At 39.9% G+C, this 22,080-nt stretch overlaps 1 protein-coding gene across 1 annotated transcript in view; it reads right to left on the bottom strand.

Moving 5' to 3' along the window:
- Positions 1-22,080, bottom strand: part of KCNT2 (potassium sodium-activated channel subfamily T member 2) — a 172,798-nt gene that overhangs the window by 48,438 nt on the left and 102,280 nt on the right. The window contains exons 14-15 of the mRNA XM_031438358.2: positions 15,792-15,926; positions 4,034-4,145 (exon numbers count right to left, since the gene is read on the bottom strand). Of these exons, the coding sequence (XP_031294218.1) occupies positions 4,034-4,145; positions 15,792-15,926 (247 nt within the window). The remainder of the gene's footprint in view (positions 1-4,033; positions 4,146-15,791; positions 15,927-22,080) is intronic.

Raw genomic sequence — 22,080 nt, forward strand, 5'->3', positions numbered from 1 at the left:
TTGTTATAACTGTCTTACATGACGTAAGCATTCAAAAATGGGGCTCCACAGAACAAAATCACTTTCAAAGTAAAGACTGAAGTCATATACGAATATACCATGGTGTACGTAATATATTAAAAATAAACTGTCATAATTTAGTTTTACAATTTTATGGCAGTATTTGAGACCCCAAGAATAAATTTTTTAAAAAATTACATAAGCAATAAAGAAAATATAATGGTTATAGATATTACAAAAAATAAAAGATTAGTCCAAGTTTCCAGAAAGCAAATATTTTGCCAAAAAAACAAAAACGAAACAAAAAAACAAAGCCAACAATGTTGAAATGTCAGTGTTTGCATAATTTGATACAGTTTGATTATGACAACAAATACATTACAAATACGAGTAAGCGAAATTCTAGATTCTCATCACATTACTTGAAGGGATTTAAAGGAGGTGCTTTTTTAAAATACAAAATAAGAGTTTTAAATCTTATGGAGAAATGTATGCACAACAGTAAGCTAATTATTCAGAACATTTTCTGAGCCTGTCTCTAATTGTTTCAAGTTACATATTATGACAGCATTATGGATGGATGCTTTCAAGAAACTCTTCTAAAGTTTAGAGTAACTAATTTGCAAATAAGTGTTAATTGTTCCAAAGTAATAAATCTGTACTGTGCTGACTTCAGGGTTTCAAAATGTCTCCTTTTTCTACTTGAGCTGTGAGTCTCTTTTGGTGTAACTTGGTACTACACAAACATGAAGCCCTTTTTGAAAGCAGAAGTTAAGATTTGTCCAGTTTTTTGGAAGAGTTTGAGATGGACTAGCATTAATTCTTCTTTCAATGTTTGCTGGAATGCACCAAAGACATCTGATCCTTGGTTCTTCTTTCTTGGGAAGTTTTTATTACTGATCCAATCTCCATACTAGTTACAGGGCTGTTCAGACTTCCTATTTTTTCATGATTTAGTCTAGGTAGGTTGACTAAATCTATCTACGTCAGGTATGTAAGTTTATTAAAAGACAAGTAGTTGCTGGCTTTGAAAATAATAAATGTTAATCACTATGGTGCTGTAATTTATTTTCATGAAATATTTAGCTCAATAAAATTATACAATTTTAATAATTAAACTTTTCTTACTTAGTTATATAAATCTATCGCTTTTCTGTATTTTATAGTTTGAATAGTTTTAAAAGTTTGATACGCGTTTTCACATTCACAGCAGACACATATGCGGCTGCTCAGCGGTGCTGCTGGAGGGGGAGCCGTTTACATCACAGTCTTGGTGAAGGCATTTCCTGGATTGTGCCCTGAACAGCTATTCTGGGCAGATGTCAAGACTTCTGTGTTGGGACTGCTATGACAGAACACCATACACGGGGTGGCCTATAAAAAGTAAAAGTTTCTTTCACACAGCGCGGCAGGCTGGGGAGCACAAAATCACGGGGCTAGCAGATCTGGTGACAGCGAGAGCCCACCTCTGGCCTCACAGACAGCCACCTTCTGCCTGTGTCCTCACATGACAGAGAAGTGAGGGAGGGCTCTGCGGTGTCTTTCATGGAGCATCATCCCCTGCGTGAGGTCTCCACCCTCGTGACCTAATGACCTCCCCAAAGCCCCGCCTCCTAATGTCATCCCATTAGGGGTTAGGTTTCAACATATGGATTTTGGGGGGAAACAGACATTCATTCTATGGCAACTCTGAACCTGTTGTGTGAAATGATAACACTGTGTACATTCTTAATAGACACATTTATACATTAAAATAGTTATCCATGTAAGTCACATATCATCACGCCTCCAGAGTAGATCAGGCAACGTTTAAAGAAACAGAAAGTAATTAGCATTATCCTGAAATTCTTTCTGGACCAACATGGAGAAAGGTAAGTATTTTCCTAAAAACTGGATAAGAAATTTTTCTAGTGAATCAAATCCTGTGTGGGAAGACAGCACCAAACTCCCACCTAGCCATTCTAGTACTCAGATTGTGAATACAAAAGAGTTCGACTTGTTTGGACAGAATTAAAAAGAAGAATAAGGCAATGTGCTTTAGTTTGTTCCTATAGATCTGTGTCTCCCATCAAATTATAAATTCTGTGTTTTATTCAAGTTTATAACTTCTATCCTTTAGCAAGGCAAATGGCTCAGAGCAGGTGCCCAGTAAATATCTAGTGGCTTGAACTTATTTAATACACGTAAAATTCTGCCTTCTTGCTGTCGTACAGTGAATTCATTAAAAATAACTGACATTCTCGCCTGTTGCGCCCAGGATCAATGATCAAACACGGAAGTACAGTTCGCCCTCTGTGTCTGCAGGCTCCACATCTGCTAATTCTACCACCCACAGACTGGAAATATTTGGGGGAAAAAATTCCAGAAAGTTCCAAAAAGCAAAACTTGAATTTGCCTCACAGTAGCAATTACTCACACAGCATTTACCCAGTGTTAGGTATGATAAGAAATCTAGAGATGATTTAAAGTATATGGGAGGATGTGAGTAGGTTATATGCAGCCACTACACCACTTCATATAAGGGACCTGAGCATCTTTGGATTTTGGTATCTACTGCGGAGGTGAGAAGGGAGATGTCCTGAAACTAAACCCCAAGGACACTGGGGGAAGACTCTATTATTGGGAAAACAGGATTCAAGCTAAAGCATGCCATTCAGGAAATGTTTTACAAATTTGAAGAAACCTGAAGGTAGGTGTGGTCATATGATTGCGTTCTAGCCAAGGGCATCTAAGCGGAATTTGTGTGCCACTCCCAGACCTGGCCCATGAGAATGTCCATCTGTTTAACACTGGCATGTGTATATGATTTCTTGCTGCAATTGGTTGGACATTACGAGAAACTTGCTCAGGTAAGAATTAGTTTCAAGTATAGACAAAAGTAAATAGGGAGCTCAGAGATTAACAGCTTCCAACATTTAAAAAGTGTGTGTTCTTGGATGCCAACAGAATAGGAGCTAAAACTGAAAAAGTCATTAAACAACAAAGTCCAACCCACCCATACTGTCTCAATGATCTCAAAGCAGTTTCCGAGAAGACAGGATGAGGAGACACCTTGATTTCAGACCTTCTAGCCTCACTAACAATACGCTGCCCGGGAGTCAGGACAGCGCTGGAGTAACAGTAACCAAAACAAAATGCAGTGAAAGGAAAAACTCACCAAAAACTGCAGGGCATCCTTATCTCTGTGTTATACTGTTATAAACAATGAAGATGGCAGAGACTTAACGTATTTTTGCACATATAAGATTGAATCTTATTCTTCCCTCTTACATCAAATTCTCCCAGTATATTAGTATCAAGTACATCTTGAATGCAAAACCCACTTATCCTTTCCCTCAGCCTGGACGCTAAGGATGGAAACCACAGTTGCTGTCCATAAAATTGGACTCTGCAACTCTACTATCTCCATTAGCATTATTCCAACCTCTTCCCAACCCTAAGAAGTCCCCACTTTGAAAGAGCCTCATTAAATAAATTTTCCAATTCTTAATAAACTTCAACCTTCCTTCTCTTACTCCCAGGCATCGTCAAAGCTCTGCTGCGGTGATGGTCTCCCTTAATTACGTAAGAAAACACTTGGCTTTTTCTCAGACTGTGTCTTGGATATCTCTTTTGGGAACTAATTTTCAACAAAGCCTACAAGTCTTCAAAGACCTTAAGGATTTTTGAAAACTGCAAAGTTCTACTTAAATATAGATTTCTTGGCACAGCACTCGTGATATTATCGATAACGGACCTTGTAAGTGAGCATACGCACTCCCACTGCAGTTGGGTCTCTCATACACCGTGCTTTCAGTTTACGCTTAATGATGATACAAGACATCTCCATCACGTTCATTTGTGATGTAAGTGCTTCAAATCCGTCCCTACACACTTAAAAAGTTATAAATTAAGATTTTAGCCCCCCAATAGGAGTTCAAAACAGCATTTTGAGTTTTACTATTTCACGGCATTTCTTTCCATATGTGGAAATTTCCAAAGTTATTCTCTCAAACCAGAAGGTTAAATGCAAGTTAATAATGAGGCTTCTTACCTTTTCCAGCTTTGAAAGAGCAAGGGAGTAACAGTCTTTAGCTCTGAATTGCATGAATCTCATGTTGGCTGGATGAGTCAGCTCTGTGATAATACTGAGACTGGAAAACAACCTACATTTCAAAGAAACATTTGCGTTACGCTAATAATCCAATGTGGGGTTTTTTATAACAACATCTTTATAAATGAGTGTTTCCAAGCCTGAGGCATAAAACTGCATGCAATTATCAGACTAGGATGTGCACATAAACTGTTCAGTACAATGCAAGAAAAATGAAACTCTAGTTCCCAAAGAATATTTTAACTGACGTTTTAGCATCATCAGAAAAATAAAGTCAGTAATTTGGCTTTTATTAGGTATTTTCTTCCTACAGATTCATAAAGCTGATGTAAGAAGTTACCTTGTGGATGATACTGAAATAGAAATTTACAATATGAATATGCTGATTGACAAAAATGTCACACGATGACCTTATTGTCCGTAATGTGAGTTCTTTGATCTTCTATGGCCCCTGCTCTCATAGGATCTGATTTTAAATGTCAAATCTTGCTACAGTGAACTTCTGAGAAGAGCAAATACTTTAACTAAAATAACAATTCGTTGTAATGCACTGAGACCAAGGCTCAGTTGACAGTGTTGTTCTAAGAGGATCCTGAGAATTTCCACTTGTCCGAGTTTTGCATTAGCATTCTTCCCGTTTACCTCCATCGTCTTATATGTACACACACTCGCACACATGCGTGCGCACACACACACAGATGCACACATGATTTTCCCCTCAGAAAAGAAAGGGGGAGCTGGATAAAACCACAGCAAACACCTTCTCAGTGTTGCTGTGTTGCTGATTTGATCTTTAGTATTGCTGGCAGTTCTCCCGGTTCAAATATTTTGAGATTCTCTGTGGCAGCCAGTTCACATGATAATCAGCTTTGTTCTCCTATAGTATGTCTTCTTTTTTTTTAAGTTTTTTAACGTTTTTTTTTTTAGTTAAAAAAATTTTTTTTAACTGTAGTAGAGTCAGTTGCAATGTGTCAGTTTCTGGCATACAGCACAATGTCCCAGTCATGCATGTACATACACATATTCATTTTCATATTCTTTTTCATTAAAGGCTAACACAAGATATTGCATGTAGTTCCCTATGCTATATGGAAGAAATTTGTTTTTCTTTTAATCTATTTTTATATATAGTGGCTAACACTAGCAAATCTCAAACTCCCAAATTTATCCCTTCCCACCCTTTTCCCTGGTAACAATATGATTGTTTACTATGTCTGCAAGTCTGTTTCTGTCAGTCAGAATGGCCATCATTAAAAAGTCCACATACGATGAATGCTGGAAAGGCTGTGGAGAAAAGGGAACCCTCCTACACTGCTGGTGGGAATGCAGTTTGCTGCAGCCATTATGGAAAACAGCCAGTATGGAGATTCCTCAAAAAACTAAAAATAGACTTAGCCTATGATCCACCAATCCCACTCCTGGGCACATATCTGGAAGGAACTCTAATTTGAAAAGACACCTGCACCCGAATGTTCACAGCAGCACTATTTACAATAGCCAAGACATGGGAGCAAGCTAAATGTCCATCGACAGATGACTGGATAAAGAAGTTGTGTTATATTTATACAATGGAATACTACTCAGCCATAAAAAGAATAAAATAATGCCATTTGCAGCAACATGAATGGACCTGGAGATGGGAGTTACCTGAGGTTTACCTAATCAAAGCCTTTGAAAACCATGGTACCGTCAGGCACCTGATGAAATCCACTCTTTATAGGAAGAAATACAGCCAGTACTAACTATACGGCCTCATCTCCATTTTGAGGGAAAATATTGCAAATATAAATATTCCTTAGGTACAGCAGGTAAATTGTAATCAATTGGATTGAAATAGTATCAGCAAAACAGCAACCAGAACATGATTTCTTCTGTTGATTTTTAACGTTAAAAATATAATTTTATTTGTGCCTTTCATCCCTGTTCATAATAGTTGTGTTACCTTGAGGCGGCTAAGGAAGCACTAACCTCAGACCCCGTCAAGGAGAGACGGAGTGGAGCCCGGGGAGAGGGCTTGCGGGGGTGGCACTCCCCTCTTAGCTTTTTTCTTTTTTTCTCATGATGCTTCTTCTGCTTGAAATGCACTTTCCTCCCTCCTTGCTTTCCTCCTCAGTCTCTATACTTCGACATCTCAACAATTATTTAAAGTTCTTATCAAATCTCACTGGACATGAAACTTGACAGTTGCTTAAAGTCGAATCCCCAATGGCTCCCGGATATTAGACTTTCGTGGCTGATTACACTATGCCTTGCAGTGAATTCTGGTTGGCTTCTCCCACGACCGGGCGCTCCGCTTAAGCGTAGCACCGGGAAAGGCATAGCTGCCCCCCTGGTGCCCAGTCGTCCACCTTAGATTCCTTTTGTCACAGTAAGCAAATCTCTCAACTCTTATTTGTGTATTTTTGGTTCAGTGGATTAAACCTTGAAAAGGAGGGTGTGCAATTTAACTAGATTATTTTATGGAAAAACACCATCTAATCTGTGTTCCTCATGACTTTCCTTTAGAAGCTCTATTCTTGCTCAAAAGTCCCCAATGGTAGCAAATTTGATAAAGTTCCTTTTTTCAGAAACTTTTGAAAAACCAGAGGAGTGGCCTGATTGAAAAAAAATCGATTGACTTTTGGGCTGGCGCAATTCCATCTGGTAAGCCTGGGAAATGCCACCAGCTGACAAATCTCATGCCATCTGGACGTTTCAAAAGTATTCCTTTAAGAAATATTTTAAAATACCATCACTAAAGATATTTACCATGAGATGGTGTGTCACAGACAATATTCGATTATCTGTCACAACAGAAACGAAAATGAATAAATAATACTGGCAAAATGGAACGGCAAAAATAAAGCCATATAGCCTTGTTTAGAGAATAAACCCCATATTCATGCCCTGAACTTCTGCAAAGGAAAATTAACTGACCTAAGGTTTTCCCTCTTTGTCTTTTCCCTTTGTCATCTTTTGGAAGGGTAAAAAAAAGGTACAAAAAGTGATAACATTTAAAATTTAAAGAGCATTATTCTTAGAGCTTTCCATGGATTAACTCACGCAGTCTTCAGACCATCAGGGAGGAATGTCCTTGCTTTGCGTTTCCGTCTGCACCCCCTCTTCCCTGGGCAGACGTGGGGCTGCACGGCTCACCGCTGACTCTGCCTTTTCAGCGTCTTCGGGTTTGTGCTGGTCTGAGCCAGGCCACGAGGTGAGCTCAGCCCTGCAGGGCAAGTCGAGTGGCTGTCTAGCAGGCCCCGATCACGGTTCCCAGGGAAGGTCTAGGAAGCCTAGCACCGCCAGACACCAGCTACATCATTCTGCCTAGTATCTGGGGCTCCATCTGCCTGACTTCTTTGCATCTCGATAGTTTCCAATTTGCATAGGAAATCAAGAAAGTCATTTATTATTTCTTCAAATTCCCAAAACTACTCTGTGATTGACTGACAATTATTAGTTTGCAGATGAAGAAACCGAGGCACAGAGAGATCAAATAAAACATTCATGGTAATGCTCCAGTAGGCAGGAGAGCCTGGGTCACATCCACAGCTGGGTTCTAGAACAACCCCCTCCAATAAACAGGTAGGCAGACCATGGGAAAGGAAACTCAAATGACCTGCCCCCCCCAAATAGTAAGTTAGTAAGAATATCTAGCAACGCGTTTAAGTTTCAGATACTAAAAGTCAACTCTATTTTAATCATTTGTAACCTGGACTTCTTGCTCTACCCCTAAATAATAGTAGTTAGATCATAACTTTGTTATTGTTTCAATTTATTGAGGACAATACTTAGTATCTAATTTAGCGTTTTAATATCAAGTATTTGTTATTCAAAAGCTCTGCCCTCCAGGAGATAAAAAGAAGTATAATGTGAAATTCCTGCCTTTCAATTAGACTCTACGACCTCATAGAGGAAACTGCAAAAAATCCATAAATTATAAGCCTGCACCTGTTTGTCTAGGGGTGTAAATGGGGCTGACTGAATGGTTCACAAGTGAAATAGATTTAAGGCACGAGTGAATGGATAAGATAACTTGTGAGGAACATCTAGGAAGGTGTTGAGATTAAAAAGGCCAGAGAAGGAATTTCTGAGAAAACATAGCTATAAAGAAATGAAAAAAAAATGTATTTCATATTTTGGAAATTTTTGTCTTCTCTGAGAAATATGGTTTTTATCTTTCATTTATATTATTTTCCCAACTTTAGACAAATTTGTGATTACTTGAATTCTTTGGTTTATAATCCTTTTCTAACGTATTACAGCAGATAGAAGCGCATGCACGGGTCGCTAGATATAGTTGAGGTCTTAGTAAGGGTCAGCAATAATATGATCGAGTGACCCAGTCGCTGTATTTAAGTGACTTCTAGAATGGAAATTGGATGGGACAACAAAATTTATGAGCTGTGCCATTTCTGTTCTATATAATGGACCTACACCATTTATGTTATTGTCAACTGAGAAACTGAATGCATCGTGTAAGTCTGCCCCCTAGTGAAAATCTAGAACCAAAAAATACCTAAATAATGTAGTATTTTATTGCAGTGCCCTTCATATCCACAAAGTATTACTTGTATTCAATTATAATACTTAATATTTATAAATTTTATTGTCTAATAGGTTTAGTTACATATGATTAAAATATTAATACTGTCAATCTATTTCTGGACCTCAGTGACCTAAATACATTTGAATATATAACATTTTAGAAATAAAATGACATAATAAGTCTATTTTCCCTAGGTACTAGGATCATCATAAACCAATACAGAAACTAAAAATACTGTAGTTTGTTCTATTTAAAATTTTTCTACAATTCCTTTATGTTCTGACTCAGCGATGTAAGTGTAATTGTGTAAAATATGGGTTAGTTAACTGGCCAAATTAATGCATGTATGTAATAAGTAATTTTGACATTCCCAGGTATGTTAACCAATGCAAAGATGAAAAACATACTATATACTCTGTTTCACAGGCTGGGCAACTCTGAGCCTAGCTGCATTTATATATTACAGAAAAAAATAAACAAACATAAGAATATACAAATCTGGGAAATGTTTGTAATCTTTTAATAAAAGTATTACTGAGCTGGTGTGTTATGCTGTAAGTTCTGATCTGATGTGGTGGCTGGAATGATGCTTCTGAATAGCAAGGGGAAAATATTACTACATAAGGCGTATAGGTACACTCTGATGTGTGAAACCCCAGTTTTAGACTACAGTTGAATATCAGCAGTAAAACAAATAGGAACATATTTTAATTTTTACAAATGCTTTTAAAACACATTAGATGTGAATCTGAGGTCATAGTAATAACATGAGAATATAATAAATGTCAGATAATTCCTGTATTCAACATTTTTATCTATGTAAACCAAACAAAACATTAAGACTATTTTTGCACGATGGAAAGGAATCAATCTTGCATTGATACATACTGTCTCGGTATCACGAATTACGTCATTTCCCATGTATTTATGTGTGTCATTTCCTCAGTGAGACTATGACGGCTTGTGCCAAGCGAGAGACAATATTCCTTTTTCGTTTTTACTTCTGTCTTTGACATGTATGCTGTCATAGTCCTGGCAATTCAAAAGTCTTCTCACCCATTCTGACATTTCCCCAAACCATTCTTCACATTGTCACTAAACTAATAAATAAAATAGTATTATTTTATTCCTGTTACTCTTGAAATACAAAAGAACAACTTATTAATGTGCTCTTCAAAACCATGAATGTCCTGGCTTATTATTTCTTTTTAAATTTAAATTTCATTATTATTTTCATTGAAGTATAGTCAGTTACAATGTGTCAATTTCTGGTGTACAGCATGTTTCAGTCATGCATATATATACACACACACTCACATTTGTTTTTATATTCTTTTCCACTTTAGGTTACTACAAGATATTGAATATAGTTCCCTGTGCTGTACAGAATAAACCTGCTTCTTATCTATTTTATGTATTATTTCAGCCCATGGCACAGCGACCCTCCCCTGGCTCTGCTCCAGGCCCTTGAAGGTGTGTCCTTGAATCCAGAGCCCTGGAATTTGCTGCCCCCTTGTGGGTGCTCTACTCATCTCTTTGCCGCTTAATCTTTTTCTAGCGGGAGGCATTCCTTCACCTGCTGGATGAGATGACATATTCTACCATTTTCTTTCACTAGTTGTCAAACTTAGAATTCTCTCATTGAATCTTTAAATGACTTGCTTAACCCTTCCTTGTACAGGAAAATGGAGCAAAACTTGCTACCCCAAAATGTCTTTCGTGTTTGAAGTTCCAGGCGCATTTTGATGTACCTGTTTAATACATTTAATCTGGGTACTCACACTTGCTCAGGAAAATGTGAAAATGTGCCACATTTTCCAAAGGGACCAAGTGCCTCATTAGGTAAAACTTCAGCAGGAGAAATTTAAATTTGAAAGTAAGCACCTGATTTCCTTCAGTTTGGAAATCAGACATTCACTTGCTGGGGCAATGTCTGTGCTGGGAAGGCCACTCGAGGGTCTTCTCTTGCGTGTGCACCTGAAGGTGTTCGGGCAGGTGGGACAGAGGGCTCAACGGGCTCTAACTGGACAGAGACCTCATCTGCTAATGTCTCTGCTGCTCTGAAATGCTCTCTGGGGGAGGTGGGGGGCCAACTGCTACGGATTCGAGGAGTTCCTTGTGAGTCAGGTAGTGGGGATCCCCCTTACTCCGGGGATCTGGAACCTCTGGGATAGAGGTTGGCCGAGAGGAAGTCTGCTGCTACATGGGGCTCCCAAAAGCCCACAGAGGAAAACCCACCACGAGAGAAGGAACACAGCTGGGTAAGGACCTGCTCCGGGGTCCCGGAGCAACACCTCACTCTGGCACCAAGCGTGCCTGAGCCTGGAGGCCCCCTTGGTGCAGCCAGCCCAGCACAAACTGCAGGGGTGCTCTCTCAGCGTCTGCGGGTCAAAGCTGTGGACGCCGTGCTCTAGGTTTTGGATGTTAAAGATGACTCACTTCCCAGGTGGGTCCTCTGGAAGAAGCGTGCAGGGGCCAAAGCAGCAAATTGGTGATTGCCTCACCGGGTGAAGATGCATGAAACAGTGCAGCCTGGATTTCAGCCACAAAACTGTGTTACAGATGCAACTCCAGAAGGAAAGGGAGTTCCCCAGGCCCCAAGTCTCCCCTAAGTCCTCCGCACACTGCCCCCCCACCATTTACACTGTCAGCGCATTAAGGAGATTCTCCCGTTTGCCTTTGGTCTTTTTGGACCAACTCCGAAGGTCCTCGGACCATCTGGGGAGAAGACAGCCCTGTCAAGCGCAGCTGTGTGTCCCAGTATGCTGGGCAGAGAGGGGTTCACATGACCACGCTGAGCTTCTGAATAACAACTTTAACCCTATTCCAGACTGGTCAGACCAGCCACATCAATGACTCGTGAACCAGAGCGCTCTTACTTGCATTTCAGACTTGAGTTCCACCTCGTTCTCGTCTCCTGGGCTCCAACATGAGCACAGACTGAAGACTTTTCTAACATATTCCTCAATAGTTTTAAAAGCGGAAAATGTAAAAGTCAAAATGCCCCACATCCAAGCCAAAGGTCAAAGTAATCAAGTTAAGATGGCACGGCCCGACAAACTTCCATCAGAAACGCTCAGAGAAAGTGCAGCACCCCCTCCCCCGCAGAAAGTAAGAGACTGCAGAGATCCGGAGACCAACTGGAGCACACGACTGGATGGTCTCCCAGAAATAAATAAGCCAAATAAAATGCTGCCCACAAAGCCTTGGCCTGATTTCCTACCAAGTAAAGTAGCCGTGACGTCTGCTTACAGGTTTTGGCGACACCGTATTTTCGACACAACGACTTGAGGACGCGTTCTGTTGGCCAGCAGCAGCCTCCAGGCACCACCCGGCCGCTGCACGCCAGGCACTGCGCCGAGCGCCGGCAGGGGACACCTCACTCAGCCACTTCAGCAGCCCTGCCTGGCGGGAAGACGCGGCCGCGGGGGCTAAAGAGAAGCTGGCGTCAGACCCTGCAACTCCTCAGATTTGAACCCCAAACTCCATCAACCCCCAGGGAACGACCCTTGGGACATCTCTTCACTATGTTAAGACACTTCAGCATAAGCAGTGGGCCAGGTTCAAGAGCTGGTCAAAGGGAAACTCCAGGGGCAGCCGGCACTCCATCTCACCACCCAGGGTGGCTCGGTTTGGTTTTCAATCAGAAAGTACACATCGCAGAACCAGAGCAGCTTCCATCCACAGCTCTGTCAACATCGCGGACCTCACTAGCTAACCAACTAGAAACTGGCTCCCGTTTGAAGAAATGACTGGTGATGGTCAGAGAGACGTAAGGACTGGCTGAGGTATTTTACAGATGCAATTGTGGAAAGAAATTTCCGAGCCCAAGATGAAACGGCTCCTGCCCTGGGGCCAGGTTGACAAACCAAAACTTAGGTAGCTTTCCTGTCCCTGTAAATGCCCTACTTGACCAGAAACAGCGTATCTCCAGTCAGCAATCCAAATACCAAGCCAGCTCTGGGCTCTGCAGTCATTTCCTTGTTCCTTATTCATTTTCCATTTTTTTCTCTTCCTTGTTTCTTATTCTTTATGCTATAAAGGCTTCCTGCCTCCTGCCCCATTTTTATAGTTCTCTGGACCCTTGGGAATGCAGACTGCCCACTTCATGAAGTGTTACCGTTTGTATCGTCTAAATGGTCTTATTCGTCTTTAACACTGCTGCCTCTTGCAAACTCAATGGCTGAGTCTAGTTCCCTTCGACCCGGGGCCCTAGGCATCATCCTCCATCGTCTGCTATCCACCAGGGGGAGCACATTTCTGGGCACCTGATGCTACCTCATGAGAGCGAGTGGACCCCCCCCCCCCCGGGTGGTGTGGCCAGCTGCCTCTAGGGAGTCTCATGCCAGGTGGTGGGTAGAAAACCTGGAAGGGAGCAGGAGGAAGAGAGGAAAGGGAAACGGGGCTGAGTTCAGTGCCAGCCCAGAGCAGGGAGCCCACCATAGTTTGTTTAGGGCTTCAGCAAAGGACTGATGACCAGCACTGATCTGGGAATTTGATCTGGCTACGGAGGGACAAGGAGCCCCCCAGGTGACTAAGGACCATGAAAAGGCAGCAGAACCAGTGGACAGCAGATTCTAGTGGGGACAAAGGGCTGTTCAGAGTTGGGCGTCTTAGAAGAAATGAGGTAGAGAATAAGCAGCCATGCGCAGGGCGTTGAATGAAACTGAGCACACGGAGGGTAAGATGACTGGTGGTTTCAGTTCGGCCTCGACCATGAGACCAGGTGCCTAAGTTACCTTAGTAAGACACTGGAAGGGACACCTGTGGAGGGCTGTTGAAATCACCCACCATTACAGCAGAAGCAGGGCTGGCAAAGTCACGTGAACCAGGAAATGAAATCTCCACGGAACGTGGACGGGCGACCTCATGGGTGATAATGGGCTGCACCTGTAGGATGAAACCACCTGGTCTGTCCAGGTTTGGTCATCCGTCCGCGTAAATGGTATTCCATAGGGAATCAACTGGCGTCTGACTTGTTTATTATGTTAAGACTAGCCTAGGTTAGTATGCCTAGTTGAGGAGCTTCGTACAAAAGTTTCATAGTTTTTTTTCCCTGAAAAATATCATTACGTACTTAGAGAAATGATCATGCGTTTTCAGACACAGGAGAGAACAGAAGTGTTTCTCTACAAGGAAGTTATCTGAAAGTTCTTTTGAAATTTCTGCTTAAAATTTACTCCATCTAAATGTGTTTAGGCATCACCAAAATTGCGTAATTTTGAAAATATTCTGCTGAAGATAGAGGTAACCTTAATAGTTAAAAGATCCAAAGTTACTCATCCACTCATCCATTCATTCCTTCAACATGTGATGCCTCCTCCAGCAGGTGCTCAGGGAAGGCAACTTCACATGGTCAGCAACCCCATGTGTATCTGTCCTTGGTAATCCTGGTCAGCTAGTCCATTTTAAATGATTTAATTAGCGCCTTTGCACCTCTCAGTAAGATGGGGACTTATTATTATCTTGGAATGAAAATAATTCATTCAGAGAATGTATCAAATCAATAGAAACTTCACCATAATAAACTCACAGTCAGTTGAAAATTAAAACGGCATGTTTAATCAAAAAGTCTCAGGATCCTCTCCTGTTAAAACTATAATTAGCTTTTGCGAAGCACAGAATCCAAAAGTATGATTTTATTTCATTCATTGGCTATAAATCTCATCCCTCTGAATTAATTTTCTACCCTGTGATTTTCTTTTTCATCCTCTAGATAAAAAAAAAAACTTATACACATCATATTTTAAACACGTGCTATGCTACCCTTAAATGTCCTGTTTACGTAGCTCAGTGACTAGTTAGCTATATTCTAAAAGAACAGCCCGTTATAGTAACTTGAGAGGGCGTATTACTCCTTCTGGAACAGGAGGGCCTCAGGCAAGTCCAGGGTAAACTTTGCAGGCGCCGTGACAGATTGTTTACCTACCTGATTTCCCGTCTTCACGCTGACACCGTAAGAAGAGTTAATCATACTCCACATGCATTTTATAAATGAGGGAAACTGAATTTCAGTAAGGTTAAGAAACACATTCAAGGTCACAGAGTTAGTTAATCGCTGGCACCTCTAAGACGGAGGTCACGTCAGCCTGTCTGCTGCTCTATCGTCCCAGAGTCTACAGCTTTCCCACCCCGCCCCACGGAAGTGATTATGACCCTGCTAATAATTATAGTAGCTAATATTTATCGAGAAATTTAAAACTACCAGTCAGGTACTAAGGCATCATATGTTTTTAAATCTCCAGCAGCCCTGTGATTAAGACATTGAGGTTTAGAGAAGAAAAGTAATTTGCCTACGATCATATAATAAACAGTCACCTTAAGTGGGACACACAACTGGGCTCTCTCTCCTGAATTCTGACCTCAAACTCTAACCAGGGAACGTCCCTCAATATGTGGTTTGCTACAATCTGAAGGTATGAAGTGAGGGCAGATAATGATAGAGCCCAGACTGTTTTAATTACTTTTGTCATTTAGTAGCTCAGATACTTCCTTTAGACTTCTCCAAAACTCAGAAAATAAAAATAATGATCTCTTAGATATTTAAATTTTAAGATGATTTTAGGAAGAATCATTCCAAGTGACACAGATGTCTTGATTTACCAGCGATTTTGACTTTGCTCACAGCGTGAGCTTTTCTCTGCTCAGTACTGGTCTTTCTTACCCAGAGATGACCCCAGGGGGAATGCCTATCTGGGTGAGTTTAATTAACGAAAGACAAGAAAACGGTGATGGTAAGGTTATGACCTGGCCCCTAACATGGGTCAATTACCTGGGCACAGCCTCGCAGTCTTTCATACCTGGTTACTCAGTATGTCAATGCACACTTTTGGCCACAGCGAGACCCAAATTAGAACAAGCATGATCTGTCCCGAATCACGACTGCCACTGCACACAACTTTTTTTAGAATGTGTTAAACTTTACAAGAAAACAGATTTTTTATTCTATTTAGTTTTAAAAGAGTTGCTGATTTAAAAGAATTGCTGACCTGGTGTTAAAAAAATCTTCACACAGTGCCAATCAGACATTAGGCCCTAAATAAGAACTTGGATAAATGAATACACGGAACTTCAGCGGAAGCGTCTCACGGTCACTCTTTATACACACAGTCAGGGTCGGCGCTCCTGAGCCGTAAGCTGACGGCGGGGCCGGGCTACTCAGACACGCACCTGAACAGGGTCTGCACGTTCACGATCGTTTTGGCGTCTGCCATGTAGTCTTCCTCGGCACTCATGGTGCTTTCTTTGTCCACGACCACCATGTTGGCAGCAAAAGTCACTCCACACCTGAGTAAATCATCCAGGCTTTGATAAAAAAGTCAAGAGAAAAAGGAACTTTCAATAAATCACAGTGCTGGGATCGATGCTGAAACTTGCTGACCCACCCGTCCACCCCGCACTTAAACACATATAAGTTGTCCCTATATGTGGCTTTTCCAAAGTGTGCACTGGTGGGTGTTAATGGGAATCATAACACTATATTCTCTGCTGATTTGAAATAATTTTTATTTGGGGGCTCTTTATGATTCATTAGATCTCAATCATTTCAAAGCATATGCATGGAGGATCTTTATTTAATAATACTTATTAATTTCATAAATGAAACATGGAAACACCCACTTTGCAATAAAATTGAAGCATGTTAGAACTTTGTCTTTACACTTAGCACAAGACATAACACTTAACTCTTTTTCATCCCTGAGATGCTTTTGGTAAGAGGAGAAATGACCACTTGTATTAATTTAGATGGTCAAGCTTAATACATATAAAACTGTGAAGTAATTATTTTTAAAGGTCTGTTATGTATTTGTGTAACGCTATGTGTTATAGATTGGTTCTACACAGCCAAGAGCCAGAAAATATATAAACATCAGTTGCATTCAAACCTACCTTTTAGCCAGCCTAAAGCTTTTGAGCAACTGATTGAACCACCTGATTTTTTTGGTTGCAGGAAATAATTGCTAAACGAGGACACACGTTCCTGTGAGTTGTCAGTCTCCTGCGCTGTTGTTGGTACAGATTTCCCCTGGCCTCCCCACTGAGTTTAAAGGCAATGTTACCATAAAAGGTGAGTCAAGGAAACCAGTAACTCATTGCCTCTACTTCATACAAACTAAACAGGACTGAACTGGATACAGGAGATTACACTTGAATGAGTACAAGAATACTCTAGGCTGAGAACTGACTGAAGACAGATAAGAAGAATTGTGCTAACTGATTCCTACATCTTATGATTTAAAATAAGAAGTGTAAAATTTAAAGAGCCGTAGACTCTTTTAGGTTCTTAAATTGCAGAGTCAGTTCCCCAAGGGTCTTCTCCACGTGCACGATCAGCGGAAGTAGCCGCGTCACATTACAGGGAACTGTTTTCCGTTTACGAGAAGGCAGGATGCAGGATTCCTTCCCCGGTTATGAAATGAGAGGGTATTACCAAAGCTTTGAGTCCAAGATCCCCGGGAGTAGTCCAGAAAAAATATTTCTCTTGACTCAGGCACAATGTTCTGTGGCAGGGATTTTATGGCTAAAACTGCAGAAACAGAATGTTATTCCAAGTAAATTTCCTATGAGAGTGAGAGGGGCTAGGACAGTAACACCCAATCAGGATGACGGCCAAGTTTAAACCCCTAGAATGCCTCACTCGAGGGTTCCTTTTATCTAGGAAATTCATGAATGTTTTTACATCTATTAAAATACATGTTTTTTTAAAAAAGTAGGCAGAAAGCAAATGTGATATGGTCACTGATGGGCCATCAAACTGATGCCTAAATTTTATGCCTTCAACCTAGTTTATTACGATGTTAAGTCACTTCCTCCTATTTCAGCTCTTACCATCTTATTTCCTCCATTAAAAATTATAATTATTTATAATATGGGAAAAGGGAAAGATAAGGGGTGGAAGATAAGCTTGATTGGAAAAAGATACACAGATGGAAGTTGTAATCAAAAGATGAGTATTTCATTGGCAATAAATCAATGAAGTTGAGACTTGACAAAAACTTCACTATGAGAGCACCTGGCTACCTAAACATGTAAATACCAGTTCATTCCATACTCAAAATACTGGCTGTTGTAGTTTACATATAACCTTGGTGTATGATTTTAATAATTATAATTAAATAGGAGTCAAAACTACAGAAATCTATGGAATCTACAGAAAACACATAAAATTGGAATGGCACTTCTGAACCAGGTAGAAACTTTTTTGTCTTCATGTTTTACATTTAAGTTACTATTTTTATATTATTTTAATATTTCAATTTATTCTTTCTTTCCTTCTTTAATTAGGCTACCAATTTATTCTTATAATTCTATCATAATTTCTCCCCACACTCCTATGTACAAAGCCACGGCCTGTTTTTCCTTCAGCATGACTGCTTTTTACAGTTTGGCCACCAGATGGCGGCCCAGGGGAAAAAGTCATGATGGATTGAAATAAGTTACAGATGAAATGTAATTAGCAATGCCTCTCTTTCTGCCATTCTCTACGACTTCCTTTTCAGGAGAACTAGAATGTGAATGAATGAATACAGAGGAATGTTTGTGACTGTGTTTTAGTAGTCATTCAGAGATTTTGTTTGCCTGTTCATTTTTAAGGAAAATTTCAAGCATAAGCAGAAAGGCAGACTTGTATAGTGAATCTCCGTGTACCAATCCCCCAGCTTCAGTAATTAGCAATTTGTAGCCAGTCCCGTTTCATCTCTAATCCTAGGAATCCGAGCCTCTGCATTCTTTTCGTCCTCATAAATACTCTTATTGAGGAATAATTAATTTCATAGTTTGCAGTGGAAAAGACAGACGAGAGGTTTATTTTATAGCTTTTAAATACAGTGTTTTCCTAACAAATTTTAATAGAGTACTATCACATCAAAGTCACATTACCAGTGATAAACTATGGGTTGATTTTACGTTTGTGGATTTAAGTGGTTAAGTTTTAGTACTTCTAACTGCATTTTTCATTAATTGGCTAGTATTATGACAACTGATAATGTAAATTATGTTAATGCAGAACGGAGGCTAAATATATGTTAATCCGTTTGGCCTTTAATGTATCCACAGCCAATAAAGACTTTCAAAGTTACAAAGCTTGGTTTTTTCAACATCTACAAGATGAAGTGTAGGCATGAAAGTTCTCAACTGACAACTTTTAGCATTTTATTTTGAAGGCTCTGGCTGGCTTTTTTTTTTTTTTTTTTTTTTTTGGAATGGAACATTAACACATTTTATAAGCATATTAGTTTTCTGAACTTTTAGTTTTGATATTTTTTATAATGTCATGTTCATGCATATAAGTGAATTTGCATTTTAATACTGAAGCATTGCACACATCTGACCCTTAATTAACAAATTTGTATAGACTCTGGTATGTTACTAGAATAGATTCTAAAGGAAATGCTCCAAAGAATAAATCTGACTTAAAATGAGCATTTCTAAATTATCTGGAAGGTTTCCAGAAGTTATGATAATGATACCAACGCACCACAGTATTGAAATTCTAGGTTTTCTCTCTTGCTAGGATAAGAGTAATAATGTTACTGCTGTAGACCACACAAAACTAAAAGAGCTTTAGAAACTGCAAAAAAAATTGACAAAATCAGCATGCAGCAAGATTGGTGTTCATTCAACAAGAGATTACTGCTCAGGAAGATGTGTGACACGAGACCATAAGCTCCACATGCAGTCCACATCAGGGGTACAGTCCTGGACGGCAAAGGACACTCATGCAACACAGGGGCACAGCACACAACAAACCACAGGACGCCACACTAGTCAGTGCGCCGAAGATGTCACCTACTTGTCAATAGAGCCCACCATGTAGTAAACCATTGGAAACCAACAGATTGCATCCAGAAAATGCATATCTGGCCTAAGTAGCAGATGGGTTACAAAATGAAACACAGTGTCACAAGAGTGGCAGCACTTCTAGGGAGAGGAAGTAAGTTGACTTAGTTTTCATTTCCAAAACTAAACACTGTTGACAAGATCAAAGCGTCTTGTCTCTTAACATTCATTCAAAAAAATGTCAGTTGCAATTGTTATGAATCACACAGCGCACTCCACAATTATAAAAACAAGTTGTACCTCTGATTTCTAAATCAGAAACATTATGGCATTGTGCTGCAAAAGCACTGAGTTGACACTCTTCATTATGACTAAAAAGCCTTACCAGTGAGTTTAAAATTATTAGATTATTATTAAGAAGGCCTAGTAAAATGCGGAACTAATGATTTTTTTTTGATGACACAAAGCATCGGGAACTAAATTAGCATGCCTATTAAGAGCATGCCCCTTAGTAGATCAATATATGTACCCATGTGATAAATATATATATATACATAATATTAAATTAAAAATAAATCACCTTTTACATTACTGACTTCCTTAAGACGTATTTTTGAGCAAATACATATTATGACTGAAATCTTTACTCTTCATGCACATTTGAGGAAAGAATCATAAACCTGGAAGCTTCCTTAGAAATTGCTTCTCTGCTGTATTCATTTATGATGGTATTAATTCTTTCATGCAGCTGGTCACTCAGCACATATGTATCCAAAAAGTGTTACACAATAGATACTTCAGTATACTCAGGCATATGCAAAAAGAGTATCTTGTTGACTGATACTGTAAGAAAGAGTTTTGGAACAGGTGTACAAAAGCACAGAATTACAACGTATGTTTTAATCTGAAACAATAAAGAACAAGGTGCACTCAGGAGATAGAACTGAGGATTAGTTCACAGAGGTAATATTTAATTTGGGTGTTGAAGAAGGAGTAGGAGTTTGTCCAGCAAGAGAAGGAAAGGGAACCTTTAGGCAAAGGGACAAAAACCCCACAATATCCCAGATGCTTATCCCTGCTAGAAGCCTTCTCCTCCCTGATTTACTGTCTTCCTATCGATCAACCTCATCTCTTTCCACTCTACAGAAAAAGAACGCTCAATACAATGAAGCATAAAAAGAGATCTTCCAAAGAACATTACTGCGGTTTAAATCCCACCATCATAAAATTACTCTGTAGCCATTTTAAATGGCCCCATATCATTACATGTTACAAATGTACCACAGTTCATTTTTTAAATCCTCAACTACTAGGTTGATACGTTATTTTCACTTTTATGATATTAATTATTGGAGTGACAAGCTATTTCCAGTATCTTGCTATTATAAACATTACTGGTATGGACATTTTTAGATGACATTTTTCTGGCATTCGTTTTTATCATTTACCCCAAAACATTTATAGAATTTATCTCATTAGTGAATCACAGGCTGCAAATATTTTTAAAACTCACGATGCACGTAGTTTTCAACAAACATGATGCTATGAACAGTCTCAGTAGCAGTCTTTGGCAGTGCCTTCCAACTCTCCTCTTTCTGGGCGCCGCTCTGCTTCTTAAAATTAGAAGGGATATTCTAACTGCTGATTCAAGACCCTGCATGTCTCCCTTACCTGCCTGGCGATGACAGGAGATCATGTTAGGATGCAAGTGACACACGACTAGGGCAGCACTTAGATTCTGTGACACTTTAAAAAAATCCTTCTGACTGTGTCATTTTTGGGGTCATTATTTTATGTTTTTTCTCTCTTTGCTCCTATATAGCTCCCGTCAGATAAACCGAGTAGCTCAGTAACTTCTGTCGCACAGTTGGGCCCATAGATCCTTATTACTGACTGCAGAGCTATACCCTGTCTGCAATAACCACCTCATTTTTAAATTCGGATCAACCGTTCACGTTATCTTCTCCGACCACCTGTCCACTGTAACGTATCTGTCATCTAAGCCTCGCGACAGGAGTTCGTGTTATTGAGTAATTTAGCTTAACACAGATACTGAAACTCCTCCCTGTAGTAAGGAGCACTGGGCCTGCTGGGGATGAATGAGTCCTTACATTTTGCCCAACTGTCAAAACCGTTAAGAGTTAAAACTGAAAATGTGGTCTTGGTATTTTGTTGTTTTGTCCAGTAGAAATCACTCAAGGTACCTGGACATGAAAACTGTTACCTTGTTAAGAAATTTTTAAAGATTTTAAAAAATCTCCTTGTTTTAGAAAACTCATGAATTTTGCTCACATGGAATCCTGGCACGAACACATATCTACAATATGCAAGCAACCTTTCAAACCCTTAGAAAGCAACGTCTGTATTGTGGTACCACGGTTCATCCCTGCAAGAATCAGCCGTTTCAAGTCAAGTCACCTGAAACCTGGTAAATACGTAATTCTGACGAAGCACACCTAGCGTAGGGAGTCTGCGGTGCCGCACTCGGCACAATGTAGCTTGTCTGACCAGCAGACTCACTACTTCTACTGATGAAGGTGGTTAAAAGGAAGCCCGAAACATAAGGGTTATCAGCTGTACATTTACACGTAGTGTATCGTGTTGGCTCATTTCAGTGAACCGGCAAAGCTGTTCACGGCACTAAACTGCTTAGTAAAAAAAAAAAAAAAAAAAAAAGAGC

This window comes from Camelus dromedarius, chromosome 21 (assembly GCF_036321535.1).
Source record: "Camelus dromedarius isolate mCamDro1 chromosome 21, mCamDro1.pat, whole genome shotgun sequence".
Lineage (NCBI taxonomy): Eukaryota > Metazoa > Chordata > Mammalia > Artiodactyla > Camelidae > Camelus > Camelus dromedarius.